Source organism: Lethenteron reissneri, chromosome 31, assembly GCF_015708825.2.
Source record: "Lethenteron reissneri isolate LAM-NWPU_2019-01 chromosome 31, ASM1570882v1, whole genome shotgun sequence".
NCBI classification, from domain to species: domain Eukaryota; kingdom Metazoa; phylum Chordata; class Hyperoartia; order Petromyzontiformes; family Petromyzontidae; genus Lethenteron; species Lethenteron reissneri.
The window spans coordinates 252,336-267,481 of record NC_083809.1 but is presented as its reverse complement, the minus strand read 5'-3'; the positions used below and the strand labels follow the sequence as shown (position 1 = coordinate 267,481).

The window sequence follows — 15,146 nt, the reverse complement described above, 5'->3', positions numbered from 1 at the left end:
TGGTCCTATTACAATTCATCATCAGGAATTGTCTATTTACTACAGAATGTATCGTGGCTTCTAGTGATATCCTGTCCAAACCAATTTAGTTTCTTAAACAATGCCTCTTATGTGTTATTTCCTGTTCGACTGTGGGGGCAATCCATCTAATGTGAATCCGATAGCAGTGGTCTAATCAAAACTTTCTCCACCAAATGGGCGCGTGGTTTGGTAGACATCCAGCACTGGTGCATCACCACCAGACCTTGCCTCCATGTTCTCATGGGTTATCGCGATAACTGGAAATCCCAAGTTAGAGAATTGTAGCCTCTTCGATATGAAGCCACGAGCCACCACTGGCTACAAGCATTGAGCACAAGCTTCCAGTGCCCCCAGCCCACTCCTAGAGCTATGCCTCATTATTGGCCTTGGCGGCTGATAGTACGATTTTAAAATAGCATCATTTTGCAATGTCAACGTGTGACGCATCGCACAGTATTCGCTCACCCTGAGAGAGAGAGAACGACTCAAGAGGCACAATGAGCCAAAGGCAACCGTGAAGGGAGCCAGGCGGTGACAAAGCTCTCCTCTGTTAAAGGTCCATCAGCCACTTGAACACGTTCCTTCGGAGTGAGCAGCAGGTAGCAACTTGGTTGGACGGCGCATTCGTGCGATCCGTGTCACGCGGCGCGAGCTTCGTGGGGCGGCGCGTCACGTGGTGCCGAGCCCGCTCGAAGCGCTCTGAAATACAAATCGAGGGCGTGGCTATGCACGACGGAGACAAAGAATCCCTGGCGGGGGGCAGCGTGGAACTGTTGTTGTTCCTACCTGTACCTGTTGTTACTACCTGTATCACTATACATGCACTGCCTGCTCATGGCGAGCCAGGGTATGGCTCAACGCCCACGGGGAGTTTAAGATTTGTGCTACCCATCACATCAGCATTCCTGGGCTATAGGAGGGCGATACCTACTTTATCCAGGAAATGTTTGGTCCTGATGGATCAGTGAACGCAGTCCTGGACTACAGCAGGAAAACCGCCCATTTTCATTTCTTACAAAGCGTTACCTCTTCCACGAAATGCTTGGTCAGCGTGGAAGAGGCCAATAACACCCCTCCAAAGCTCCCTCGAGTAGAAGTCTTTCCACTAGCAGTGGAGTGACCACAAATTTTCAGGGCCAGACCTTGACCAGTGGCTATCAAAAGACCCCAGTGGTGACAAGAATCGTCACAATGCTCGTCTGTGCATGGATGCATTCCGACTTGGCGACAACGGTAAATCCTTTTCAGATAATTGGGATTTATGCTCCGTTCCCTCGCACGCATTTTGCATGCGGATAATTAAAAGCCAACGTGACCCCCATGCATAGCAAGGTGGTAGCAGGCAACGATCGGTCTATATGGCCGGTAATGTTTTTGCTGTACTGCCTCCTACTGGCCAGAAAACAGCTGGGCAGGCTTGGACTTAACGGGCATGGATGTATTCCAATTGTGCCCACGCATGCATTCGTTCGGCGCCCTGAGTACAAGCACCAGAGATGGATCATAATCACGTCTGCTTTATCTGCTTCAACTTTAATGCATAATCGGATTTTTTGCTTAAATGTCTTGCGTGCATCCATCGACCACGAATGTGATGCACCATCCATGCAGGAATTGGGCGATGCATATACATGTTGGAACACGTATGACCATGAAAAACACAAGTTAAAGAAATTTGCAGTGAAGGACTTGGTGACCTAATCCTTAATTGTGCGTCTATATGGCTGGTTACATCAGTTAAAACGTGTGGGCAAGTTTTATATTAATGGTTTGTGAATTCATTGTAAGATTTAGTCGTCGTTGTGTCATGACAGCAGATATTTAACATTTAGAGCTTGCGGGATAAAAGGAAATATCTGGGTGAGCTACATGGGTTGGAGATTGTTTGCAACCGATAGCATGTTTTATACACCAGTGTAACACGTAGGCTTTTTGTACATCAGTTCGTATAAAAATGAATAGTATTTTAAGCCAAAGGCAAACTCAATACTGCCACTAAAAGCATCACATTAAATGACACATACAATATTGATGCACTTTTAAACATTCAAGCAAATGCCAAAAAAATGAAAACCAATCAGTGGCAAATTATTTAATGGATAAACTTCTTGTAGAAATTTTTACCACATTCAGCCTGTAAAATACACAACGGTGTCAATGTATCATGGGGGGCTTGCATTGTAGTTACATATTTGGAGGCATTCCAAAATAAGATATTAAAGGACAATTTCGCTTTCAAGTCGAACCATATAGGACTTGCGGAAGTAAACACTGCATGTGTTTATTCAGAACACCAAGCTGATGCATACCCCACATTTTAAGAAATGAGAAACTTCACACAATTCACTTGAAGTGAACCTGTAGAAGGCATACTTGTATAATAAGACAACTTTAGCATAGAGACTGTGGGCAGGAAAGAAAACTGTTTAAACAATGCCATTCACCAGACAAACAACAAACACCAAGCAGTTGCTTCCCATCTACAGCTGTCCAGGTGTATGGTGCCATGTGGGATGGATCATCGCCATCATCAGCCACGATCAATCCCACCGCTGGACGTTGGCCTTCCCAATGCGTCGCCATCTCTCGCGATCCTGCGACATGCAATAATCGTTGGGTGGATCGAGAGATATATATAATGGGTCACCACATTCAAAAGATGTCTGGAGCAAGTTGTCACGCAGCATCCAGCAGTGAGCACTGCGGTGTCATGCGGGCGGTGAGAGGGCCAGCCGTCGGGGGCCGGGTGGTGTGGTAGCTTTAGCGACGGTCGTTGGTGCCGCTGCCACGCTTGCCGGTGAACAGGTGCTTGGGCTTGAGGTCGGGGATGTGTCGGTCGCCCTCGCCTCTCCTGCCCTTGCGTCCCATCGGCTTCTGAGACTTTTTCATTATTAACTTCGCCTTCTTGGCCATCTGCAGATTACACGGAAACAACACAGACGGTAAAGCACTCAAGACATTTTGCGAGGTGGTAAAGGTGCAGGCAGGCAGCCCTGCAATTGATTGTGCTCAAGGCCACTGCTGGCAGAAGGGAGCCTCCAATAGAGGGAGCTTGAGAAGGCTCCTCTGAAGGGTATTTGGCTTGCTCTTCCATGCTGACCTGACCTCCACAGGACCTGCCGATCAACTGTAACTGTACCAATTATCCTGCTGGATGGACAGAGGCGGGGGGGGATATTTAAGAAATTCCAAATCTTTAATCTGCCACGTCGGGAAATCAAACCGGTGACGTCTGCAATGAAAGTCCAGTGTGGTATCCATAACACAATGGCAGCAACTACATGACTTTTGCTTCCAAAATAAATTAAGAGGTGGTCGGCTGGCTCAAAGGTCAGAGCACTGAGCTGGTATTGGCCAAGAACCTGGGTTCATATCTCAGCAGCCAGCTGTGACTCAACGGGAGTTTATGAACCCGGTCAACTATGAGATAAAAAACACATCCATCGCATTAAATTTGGTTTTGCACTTCATTTCGCAAAATTCGAGCTCTGAGATTAAAATATAACAGTTTGACTGTTGTGTAAACAATTTTCACTACATCAGCGCTCTTCACACATTTTCAGAGGGGGGCCACTTTCGCCAAGGGGTGCTTTAACATTTGTATATTGTTGGTGGCCGCACGTCAGAGGCCTCACTAAAGGCCACCAGCGGCCCGTGGGGCTTGCAATAAAGAACACTGCACTATATCATGGCGGATGGCAAGTGCTGCCCCCTAGTGTGGATAAGAGGTCACTTGAAGGGATCTCAGAAGTAGTTCTGTGTTATCTCCTTCTGCGAACCATTATTCAACACAGGATAATACACCATTGCTATTCGAGTTCCGAATAGGTTGTGCTTATCATGATGCTTTTAAGACAGCACAATGAGTATACAATTGAAGATTAATTGAAGACTAAAACATAATTTCATTTAAAATATTTCACTTTACATTTTAATATTAATAAAATCATACCCATGCAAAAGCATAGTATATTTATTGCCAGTTTAAAAATGTATTTAAATACTGTCGTGTCTAGCTTACAAACACGGCATTGCAAAGGATAACGTTTATACTCTAGCCCACGACCAAGCATGGTGGTGGCACACCCATGGTCCAGGGCTTTGGAGGCAAGGGTTGGTAGATCACACGGGTGTGTGAAACTCCCAAACTGGGCAACAAAGTAGCCGGGAGAAGACAGGAGGTCGGGTGGATCATTGAATCCAACTGCATGGACCTTTGAGGGTTATCCCCTTCGTATTTGCGCGTGTTTTCTGAGGACACTCCAGTATCCTCCCACGTGCAAAGCAGTCATGAATGGAATTTTCCAAACATTTAAATAAAAGACCCGCTTCAAAACAAATTTGCAGACTGATGTTTTCCTGAACAAAGTAAATAATTCTCATTCGACAATAACAGGTTAATAAAACCAAATACCAAGATGTTTTCTGTAGCCTACAGTAAATCGTGTGTGGGCTGCACAGTCATCCCCAAGAAGCCACCAGGAAACCGCTCGCTGGCATGCACCGGAGCTGATGAGATCACGGCTACGTGATGCTCGATGCAACGAGGCAAACGTGTCGATGCCGCCCACGGCGAACAGGGCGTTGTACTGTACCTCCAGGTCACGCACGCCCGACTGGTCACGCGGGGGGCGGGAGTTGCTGCGGCTGCGCACCCGCGCAGTGGACTCCACCGACTCGCCACGCTTGCGCTTGCGCGTGACGCTGCGCGAGCGCTGCGTCGCGTAGTGGGCCTGCAGAGAGGACGCCACCGAGGGGAGGGTTAAACGTCAGAACAAAGCCAGTCCATGGCACTGGTAAAAGCCTTTGGGGGAGTATTGAAATAATGTAACAAAAATCGAACTTTGACAAAAAGGTAAGTTGAAAAATTCAACCCGTTCTTCTGCTAAACAGTATTACAGAGGCTGTAAAAAAGGTATTAACGACACAGGCATCAACAATGAATGTATTACAAGTAAAATGCTCAAGACAAACGGGAGGGTGCAGGGTAATGTGATGGTGACGCTCACCCCATCCTTGTCAGTCATGTCCAATCCAAGCTCCGTCATCTCTTTCTCCAGCGTCTTCCTCTCGACCTGGTAAAACAAAAGCAACGGGGGTGAGCACTGAACGTGAACAAACACGGCCCCTTCCCACAGCGCCGAGTCTTTCACCGCAGAAGGGGACATGGCAGAATATCTGGGGGGGGTGGGAGACGGGGAGAGGCGGTGGTGTGAAGGTGGTGGGCCGGCGGCGGTACCTTCTTGGCGGTACGGGGCATGTGGGTGCCAGACTCCTTGAGGCGCGACTCGATGATGCGCAGCTGCTTCTTCTCGCGGATTCGTGCGGCGAGCGTGCGGATGTGGTGCGCCTCCTCGTCCTCGCTCTCGTCGTCGCTCTCATACTCGCCCGCCGCCACGCGCAGGCCCTCCTCCTGCTCCAGCTCATCCAGTTTCTGGCAGTGCCGACGGGAGTCGCCGCATGATGATGCAAAAATCAACGGTTATGTTCAAATCCAGATCAAAGAAAATCTTCCCTGTGTCATTTGGCTCACCAAAATCAGATTCAACCATTTTTTTGTTCTCAAATTATTTAATTCGTACATATTTAATACATTGTAGACAGCGTTCCAAGTTCATTTTGATCATCCTTTTAAAAGAGCCGTTTAGCTCAATGGGCTTTAAAGTCTAATTTTATTTTTGATGGGCCTTGAAATGCCACCGGTGACAAGCTCCTTTAGCCAAAATATCCCCCAGTCTTTTTAGCTCAGGGATGTAACCTTTCTGCACGTGGGCCACAATGGTGGAAATCAACTACGCGGTAATTCTCAAGTTCGAGCAACGTCACTCGCAAATGTGGCTTCACATTTGCGACGCCGCTGTGTTCACAACAGTGCCCACTGCGGGATAGCCCGTTCAAGGCAACCGGCCCCGCCGCGCGTTTGCCGAGTATCGTGCGACCATGGTTACTGGTGGGCCGGTCAAAACCAGGGTCCGTAGGTTGCATAACCCATGCCTGATAACCCCATACTTGTCAACCCCTTATCAGTGCCTACCTTATTACAGATCAAATCAGACTATTGGTCACCCCGTGCCCTTAGAAATCTCAACGTTCATCCTACAAAGCCCCATCACAAGGGAGAAACACAAAGAAAAAAATGTGGCCCATATTGAAACGGCTGTACACTGTATGGACCTGAAAACTCAATTTCCCTGTACAAGAATACGGGTAAACTGTATGGATTAACAGGTAAGCAATCCTAACAATCCAAACTTCCGCACTTGTTGTTTCCCAAGAATTTCCCGCGGAGCCGCCGAGTGGCCAGGCTGTGAAAGGCACCTTCAAGATGTCGGGGTCCACGAAGTCGGCGATGTTGTGTCCTTCCCACAACTCGGGGACAATGTCGTACCGCTCGCTCTCCTTTACATCCCAGTGCTCTGCATGACGCGACACCACCACACAACACACATTGCATGCTTACGAATATCTACACGCATGTCAATATTCTTCAAGTCTCCCGTGTAAATGCAGTCTATATGTGGATAGTTGTTTCTGCACTCAGCTCTGGGAAGGGCGGTGATAAAAATTAATACGATAACAGTATTTGATTTGTGCCTGTTCACTCTTGTAAGTTGCTCGTGCATGCACTATACAGGCATGCGATTCTTGTTGCTACAATTCTGCAACTCCTCCCCTCATGGTTGCAACCGTTATGGAGCTGTGTAAATTTGCGGATCACCAGCTACAATGGCCAGGCAATTGGGTGAAGAATTAGCAGGATTGCTCACTTTGCATTTCAAGGATGTAGTCGTCACCCATTTCCATTTCCAAGTCTCGCTCCTGCAACAGAACGACACGTTGACACTCCATTCACCTCCTCAAGAGACCACAGTGACAAAGATATTGAAGAATTATAGATCCTGTTCAGGGCGCTTTTGCACACTTCTAACAAACACATTAAGGCCGTTGACACCAACGCAACACAGGAAAATGCAATCTACTCAAATACTTGAAAATGTCGATAGAAAACTGTCGAGGTAACACAATCAAAACATTTCACGCAATCATTTTATGAAAACATTATTCCCTTCCCCAATTTTACTCCAGAGAGTAATACTTGTCGCATGAAAGTCAAAGCATTATTTGTAATTCTCAGAGCTGGAATTAGCCTAATTGACAGTAAGAATACATTTAATGTGCTAATTCTAAGGCAAGTCATTTCTGAATCACTACATTTGAGAACCCGGTTTCATTACCAGTGGCCACCAGGACGTCAGTAGTGCCAGCATTGGCGCAATGACCTTTGAGCCACCGGTCACCTTCATACAGTCATTATTGACACTAAAAAGAATTCACAATACTGAACTGAACGTTATGAAGCTGTATTACAAGTGCACTGGGGCAGTGCAGAAATGGCCCGCTGTAGGGATGCACTACTGCGCAAGGGATGAGTGACCCCACCAGTCTGCGCTTCGGAGCGCTGGTCTCCATTTCACGTTTCTTCAGCGCCCCCTCTGGGATGAACGGCAATCGCTCCTGCACAAACATCACGATCCATTCAAATCAGGGCATGCGTTTTATTTATTGCGTCTGATCAACTCTTTAAGATGCAACCAAAACCAGAAATCACTTATCTTGTGCATACATACCTGTGTTCTGGGCTGTCTAGATGTGCGACTGAAACTACGTTAATACCGAGGCCTTAAGATCGCCGGGTCAGGCACAGCTGCCACAATGCGCTCAACTAACGTCACGAATGATGATGCATTAAAAGTTATGTCAGCAGTGCATTAGACACACGGTTGATCAAGCTTGTTAAATCTTGCTTCTCATTAACGAAGCTTCAAATGTATTACAGCACAGGACACATCCCAGGGTAAGCGTCTGAAGAATCAACTTGTTTTAATTCAGGTCGCATTATTCTTCAAAGCAACGCACTACTACGGATGCCTGTTCAGTTGACGGGAGTGAGCTAGCATAGGCTCACCTTGGCGTCGCGCTTGGCGGGCATGGCCAGGTGCAGCCGGTTGAGCACATCGTTCACCTTCTTTCCCTTCATCTTGGCGTCCACACGATGGGTCAGCAGCTGGTCGCACGCCTGTAACACAGCGCCAGCATGTTTTCAAAATGGGCGGGATGATACCAGAGTAAGCGTAATGCAAGGACCCGACATTTCTAATGATGTAGAAAAACGGATGTGAAAGATTGTTCCAACTAATATTATGTACAACATTAAAACACTGCAGAAAGCAAGCATTGTGACGACACCAAAGCAATAACCGCATACGATTATTAATTTAAAGATTCACCTCTCCAGGGAGTCTATTAATTGCCACAATTGAAGAACCCATTGTTTTTGCCATCTCGCTTGTAATGTCATTTGTGTAGTTTTTTGTATACATTTCATTTGCATATACTACTTGCATGCACACTTACACAAAATGAGAAACATTGATGCATGGAATCATGAGTCATAAGGATTGTTATATATTGATGTATTGATGCATGGTTAAACCCCTATTTGTGATACTGTAACAAATCATGAAGCACGCTAGTCATTCCAAGAGTCCGTACATATGTATGTACGTTGAACTTATTTCACACTGTTTGTAGCCAGCCGTGCGTATCATAGGCGCGTACGATACAAACCTCGGTTTTGACTTTAATGACTCCTTCTTCAGTTAGGGTACTCGTCTCGATCACAAGAATATTCTCCTTCTCAAAGTCCTCAAAGACTTTCTGATGAGAAAAGATGCGTATGTATTACATATGGCTCGTAGTTGAGAAACAAAACACCGACATGCGGGTTAAAGCAACATTATTTTAAACGGATGAATACAAGAGACATCTCGTACCCTCTTGTCCTCCGGCAGCTCAGACAGACGCACGACATCGCACTTGTTGGACACGATGATGAGAGGCTGTGGAAAAAGACGACAACAAGCTGGGTTAATTACACGCAGGGCCGCGACACAGCCGACAGATGAATTGGCACTTTCCTATCAACTGTGATTTGACAATTTGTCACAACCTAACCCAAAATGCTTTCTCTCATTGTTACAAGTTCAAATAAACTCCTTAAAAAAGTTTTTTTCAAAACGGTTTTATTAACAACTCGGTTTAACTTACGGTCGAGACGTACATCAATGATATGGCGCCTGCTCCCACAACACTTAATTTAATTAATTGATTATTTCCATAACTCGTTCACACGGAGCAGGCGATTCGAAAGTTGATGGACTGCAGCGTTTTTTACCTACACAAATATATAAATAATAAGGCGTCCATACAAAATGTAAATTGCTTTAAAGTAGTGAATTGATTGATTAATTGGTGCCAATTTTTATACAGGCATGCATTCTCACCGGATCTGAGTACGTGTGCAAAATGTAGAATTGATTGGACAACAGGAATTAGACTAAATTTTGATTACAAAATTTGACCACGACAAACATAGGAGTCAAGTTAAGTAAAACCGTTGAAAAAATCCATTACTTTAGTCCAGTTTGTAATCTATCATTTATATTGACGCAATCATTGATGTCTTGTTCTGTCTTATTCATTACATTAAACTATTTGCTTACAATTGACATATTGGTAATGCAATTGGTACAGGCCGAGTTTGATGTATTATGATCTTATGAGGGAAAATAAGCCACAAGGCATCAAGAGAGAAACAAGCAAAACACAACATGCCCTTAACTGGCACATACGTGCCTTAAAGCACTGTATAACCTTCACCCAACAGATTTTTCTCAGTTCAATAGCGGTATGACAACCACGTAGCACCGAATTACCTGGAATGTCTGATCTTGTCAGATCTCAGAAGCCAAACAGGCTTGCGTTCAGATGGGTGACCAGCCATGCACACACACAGGGCAGCAGATGGTGCTATATGTTGACCACCTTCACCAGCCCACAACTACCAGAGTGTAGAAATTTGGAGGTCCTCAGGCAGCAATGGATTTATAAACAAGCTATAAAAGCATACGCGGTACCGTACCCACGGTATAAAATGTACATGTCAGTGACGAACAACCATGGCGAGCCAAGCCGACGCAAGGTATCGACGGACCTTGTTAGCAAAGAGCGGGCGGATGTTGTTGAAGAGCTCCAGCTGCTGCTCGAGCGAGTGGCCACACTGCTCCGAGGGGTCGGTCACGTAGAGCACGGCGGCGCGCAGGTGAGCCAGCGCTGTGATGGCCTGCATCTCGATGGTGTTCCGCTCCTCCAGCGGATGGTCCAGGATGCCAGGCGTGTCCACCACCTACACCGCGCACAGTGCGAGCGAGCACGAGGGACACCATCAACCCCAGATATCAACATCGGCATTCCTCGCTGTGCAACAGCGTTGTGACCGTGCAATATTCTCTCATTATTTGCAAGGGATACGTTCCGAAGATGCTCGCGAATAGAACATTTTGTGGATAATATTTAATGAATTAGCGAGAAATACATTAATAAGCAATAAAAAACATGAATTATGATATCTCTCATCGCTTTATCTCATCACTATCTCGCACTCTCTCATCATTTCATCACTTAATCTCACTCCCACACCTCCAATTAGCACAGTGGGCTACCTTCAGTGCGAAAGAAGTTAATATTTTATCTCATCACTTTCTCACATCGGTCTCTCATCACTTTCTCTCGATGCAGTCGTGTAGAGTTCCAGATAAGCTATTCGTGGAGAGCCAAAATCGCCGATAGCAAATTAGTGAATAACGAGGTAATACTGTACTTAATTTTAACGCTTTCTGTAAAGGATAAGGTCGTCATAAATGTGCGTGCAGGCTGCCAACAAAAACAAGCGACTTATTGGATGGAAAAGGATACACGTTGTGACCACAAACTCGATCCATGCCTTGAACGTCACACGACAGCACCAAATTGCTTGTAAAATAAAAACAGCCTTCTTTAAAACCACTTGAGATGTTGTCTAAAACAATGATGTGCATTTTACACATAGCATGGTGGACGTTCGTTTGATCGGACATGTTTTCCAGCAGAGTGAATGTGATTTCTGCTGAGGCCGTGCTCATCCTCTAATCATCCTTAGACAGTGGCGGAAATTCCACATTAATAAGACCGGGGGCGGGGGTGTGAGGCAAACCACAGAACAATCACTGTTGATGTCTCACAAGGTGTTATTCACCGTGGAGAGCAAAAGGCAAATAGAACCTCTGGCCAAAATTTTAACTGTGCTACCTAGAAAGAATTCACAAGGTGCACCTCTTTTGAGAGTGCGAATGACAAATTGTGTCTAGAGGCACAGTTGACACTCACCTGCCAGCGCAGGTACTTGTAGTCCATGTGTCCCACAAACAGGGACTTGGTGGTGAAGGCGTAGGGCTGCACCTCCACATCAGCGCGTGTGATCTGCACGGCATGAGGGCCACAAAACCAAACGCAAGATAGGCTTTAGATACTCTACGTTAATACCACAACTAATAATAAAACACGATTTATAACGTGCACATTTTAAGAATTGGACGTGCAGCCAAAGCTCAAACTGCCCAGTACACCGGCCTTAACAGAGGGAGGATGGAACAGGTTGAGTTGGTACTTGAAGGTGGATGGTGCTTGGTTACTGGGAGAGTTACAGACGATTGGTGCAGCTACTATTATTTCACTAAGACATTACATTAGTGTTTTGGAATATGACCAATATTATGTTATATTTATCATATATGATCATATATGTTGATCACCTACACTTGCTTTAATAACATGGAAGTTAATACACGCGCGTAGAAGCATGGTTTTCCAAAGGCACAAAGAACTTACCTTGTTGATAAAGCTGGACTTTCCAACGTTTGGGTAACCACACAGTAGCAGAGTTCTTGTGTTGGGGTCGATGGATGGCAGACGGGACAAGTGCTGACGAACTTTAAACACAAACACAACAATGAGCCTCCTGTGTTTTCTGTTCAATTATAGCAGCAAGAGCACTAATTAAGAAAAATTAAATATTTAACAGAAACAGCACTAATTAAGAAAAATAAAATATTTTACGCATCATATATTGTATGTAAAAGCACCAATTGTTTTAACCGATTCAAGACAATAGGCTGTAACAATGCACCGATTCATCTATTGCGATGCTTATACGCATCAAATGGTGTCCGAATGACGACTGTTATGTGCGGTTACATTTCGGGGAAAGGGGGCAAACGAAACTATACAAACACGACAGAAACGCAAGATGGGTAAAATGTGACTAAAATATTTGTTTAAAATAACAATCCAGATTCGTAACAAAGTTTCAAGTCAAAATTTAGATTCGTAACAATTTAACTAATTTCTAGGAGTGGGCGGACGATTGAACAGTTACAGGCATACCACCCACCTTGCTCCAGGTACTCCAGACTCTGAGTCTGTCGCTTGATGATGGTGCACATTCGGCCCAGGGCTGCTCGCTTGAGTTGCTTACATCGGTACAGCGAGTCCCCGTACTTAAGCAGGCGCACGTAGTCCTTCGCCACGCTGGGCGGCAACGACAACAACCACGGTCAACTCGCAACATGGGCCCACCGGGACTTGGTTCCTTTTTATAGTGCTGTGTCAATACATTGCTGAAAGCCTCCCAAATCCACGCCGGTAAGGTGACCATGCTTCACTATGCTGGTCAGTGCGAGTTGGGGAACAAGCGAGTCCCATGACGAGTTCAGATATCACTCGCCACAGATGTTAACTATGGGCAGGAATTGAACTCATGTCCGTGGATTCAGAGCACAGTGCGCATTGGAGGAAATGCAGAAGACAAGGAACGTTAAAAGAGATATTGCAAAACAGTATTAGTAGAACATTGATCTATGTGGGATATTTATAGCATTATTTTAAATTAAACTTAACAGTAACTTACTTGTCAATGAGGTTTTTCGCAATGTTGATCTGTCCCAGTGCCAATTTGTAGTGATCTTTGTCGTACAAAACGTTCATGAGGTCCGCATAAAATGGATGCACATCCTGAAAGAAAAAAACATCGTATGTTATCAGATGCAATGTACAAATCGCAAGTGGTGCTACTGACTTCTAAAAATGCTAATTATATGGAAGTATATTTTACAAGCAACAAAATGAATGCGTGTGCAGGCCAAATATTGAGTTTCTAGTTTCGTACTGAAGATTGAATAATTGCACTGAGGATGTTGTTCATTCGACTATCATATCTGGTTTCAAGCCGATAGGAATTTAACGTTTTTCTTAGCATTCACGAGGTTAACAAATGTGTTCACAAATTTGTTCACAAATAAAAAAAAAATGTGGCATTGAAAGGTTCGTGCAATATAACGCCAGCCTGCCCTACTTTAAGGGTACATCGAAACATCTGGCCACAAACACTGCGTGTAAGGCAAGATGCACTATTTAGCGCAGGGGTATCCAAACTTTTTGCAAAGAGGGCCACATTTGATAAAGTGAAGATGCCCGGGGGCCAATAGATCATTTTGACATTGTTTTAACCACAAAAGTTACGTGGGAATACACACTGTTATAAAAAAATGTCATTGTCACAATTACCTTCATTTTTCAAATGACAATGTAACCAAATATAAGCCACTCAGGCAGACGTGAACTCTAAAAACGCAATTCTGCCTTTCATTCAGTCAGATAACATTGAACAAACTGTATAGAATACCTTAAATTTCCATGAGCTTTATGATGTATTTATTCTGACAGAGCTAGCGATCCATAAATAACACATTATAAGACCAAAGCTGCGGCCATATGAAATCTGACCGCGGGCCGTGATTGGCCCGCGGGCCGGACTTTGGACATGCCTGATTTAGAGTGTGCCTGGATCACAAGTCGTGTAAAATCTTGGCCTTACATCCATTTTTGGGAAGTCGGTGAGGATCTGGCTCAGCCTGTCATGGTAATTCTGCTGCGTGTACTTGATCTTGCGCATGTAGAACTGGCGAATGCGGGCGATCTGGTAGTGGCGGTGGATGACCGTGGGCGTCTTGCGCTGGGTCTTGGACAGCGTTATATCTATGAAGTCCTGTAATGAAGAAATGCGTGTTAATACATGCCCTGAACGCCCACACAAGCCCTATAAAAACAAATGACAATGTTTTCGACTGGCTGCCATATAGTTACCATTGTTCAGCAATCCCACCCAGACTATCCTAAACACTTCCGAGGTTAGCACGCTCAACCCAGCGGTCAAATTACTTGCAACCCAACACGAAAGGTCGCCGTACCTCAAATTATCACGGTTGGTTACGTACGGTGCGAAAGAAGTTCAAGCTTAAATACACATTCCCCGGCACACCCAGCTTCGAATCGAAGACCCCATATGTATACTACCACATCTCTCCTTGGTTCAGTACAGCATCCCCGACTCCCTCTCAACCCCCTACCCCTCATAGCCCAGCCCTCCTTGCTAGCCAAACAATCCCAGCACCTCTAATCCGTCACAGCACCCACATCCCTCCCAGTCCACTCTCAGCACACCTATCAATCCCAGAACTTGTTAACCTCCCAGCCGAGCGCTCCCCGAGGTTTTACAGCTCCGTTACCACAGGCCTGCACAAGGCCTCATGGACCACGGCCGCACCAACTCCACACCGACCGTCATCCCAACTCTCAACACAGCTCAATTCAACTCAACCCGGTCGCGCATCTCCCCGCGGGTTGGCACACCTTGGAGGTAGGGACCACCATGATCTTCTTGAAGTTGTAGAGCGCCATGATGACCACGTGTGCGCTACGACTGCTGCTGCTTCACCTCTCCTCGCCACGTGCTACGCGCCTCCTCTTCCGGTGTCCGCGGTGCGCATGCGCCTTGCCACCACCTTCTCTCCCCCCCCTGCAACTCCTATTGGTCGACGAATGAAAACACATGACGCGCGGTAACCAATCACGCGCCCGTGTTACCGTGGGGGAACATAAAAATAAAATAAAAATCACGACGTTTCGGATTTTTATTTTATTTTTATTTTGATGTTTTACTTACGTGACTTAACCGAAAAAACCTAAGAATATGAATCTTTGCAGTCACGAAAGCTTCAAATTTAGAATTAACCGCGGGGGAAGTCTCACGAGAATGGGGCGGCGTTTCCGCGCGACTTCGCGGTGGCGTCACGCGGATTCATCAGTGGCGATTCAATTCCGCGATTCCAACGATTCGATTCCGCCTTAAA

General features: G+C 45.6%; 1 protein-coding gene across 1 annotated transcript; it reads right to left on the bottom strand.

Moving 5' to 3' along the window:
* Positions 1 to 2,098: 2,098 nt before the first annotated feature.
* On the bottom strand, positions 2,099 to 14,803 carry GTPBP4 (GTP binding protein 4). Its single transcript, XM_061563174.1, has 17 exons — positions 14,647 to 14,803; positions 13,832 to 14,002; positions 12,866 to 12,969; positions 12,350 to 12,486; positions 11,788 to 11,888; positions 11,287 to 11,379; positions 10,076 to 10,267; positions 8,856 to 8,921; positions 8,650 to 8,739; positions 7,988 to 8,098; positions 7,462 to 7,536; positions 6,789 to 6,840; positions 6,340 to 6,437; positions 5,261 to 5,455; positions 5,031 to 5,096; positions 4,617 to 4,754; positions 2,099 to 2,934 (listed from the first exon to the last, which is right to left on the bottom strand). The coding sequence occupies exons 1-17, from the start codon at positions 14,692 to 14,694 to the stop codon at positions 2,782 to 2,784; spliced, it is 1,890 nt and encodes a 629-aa protein (XP_061419158.1). The 5' UTR covers positions 14,695 to 14,803; the 3' UTR covers positions 2,099 to 2,781.
* Between the last annotated feature and the right edge of the window lie 343 nt (positions 14,804 to 15,146).

What these genes read in the sequence shown, in the direction of transcription:
- GTPBP4 (XM_061563174.1), bottom strand. Translation starts at nt 14,694, where the DNA reads ATGGCGCTCTACAACTTCAAGAAGATCATGGTGGTCCCTACCTCCAAG. An exon ending in TCATTAAAGTCAAAACCGAG is followed by an intron (nt 8,099 to 8,649) that starts GTTTGTATCGTA and finishes GCTGTGTTACAG; the next exon opens with GCGTGCGACCAGCTGCTGAC. An exon ending in ACATGACTGACAAGGATGGG is followed by an intron (nt 4,755 to 5,030) that starts GTGAGCGTCACC and finishes TCCTCTCTGCAG; the next exon opens with GCCCACTACGCGACGCAGCG.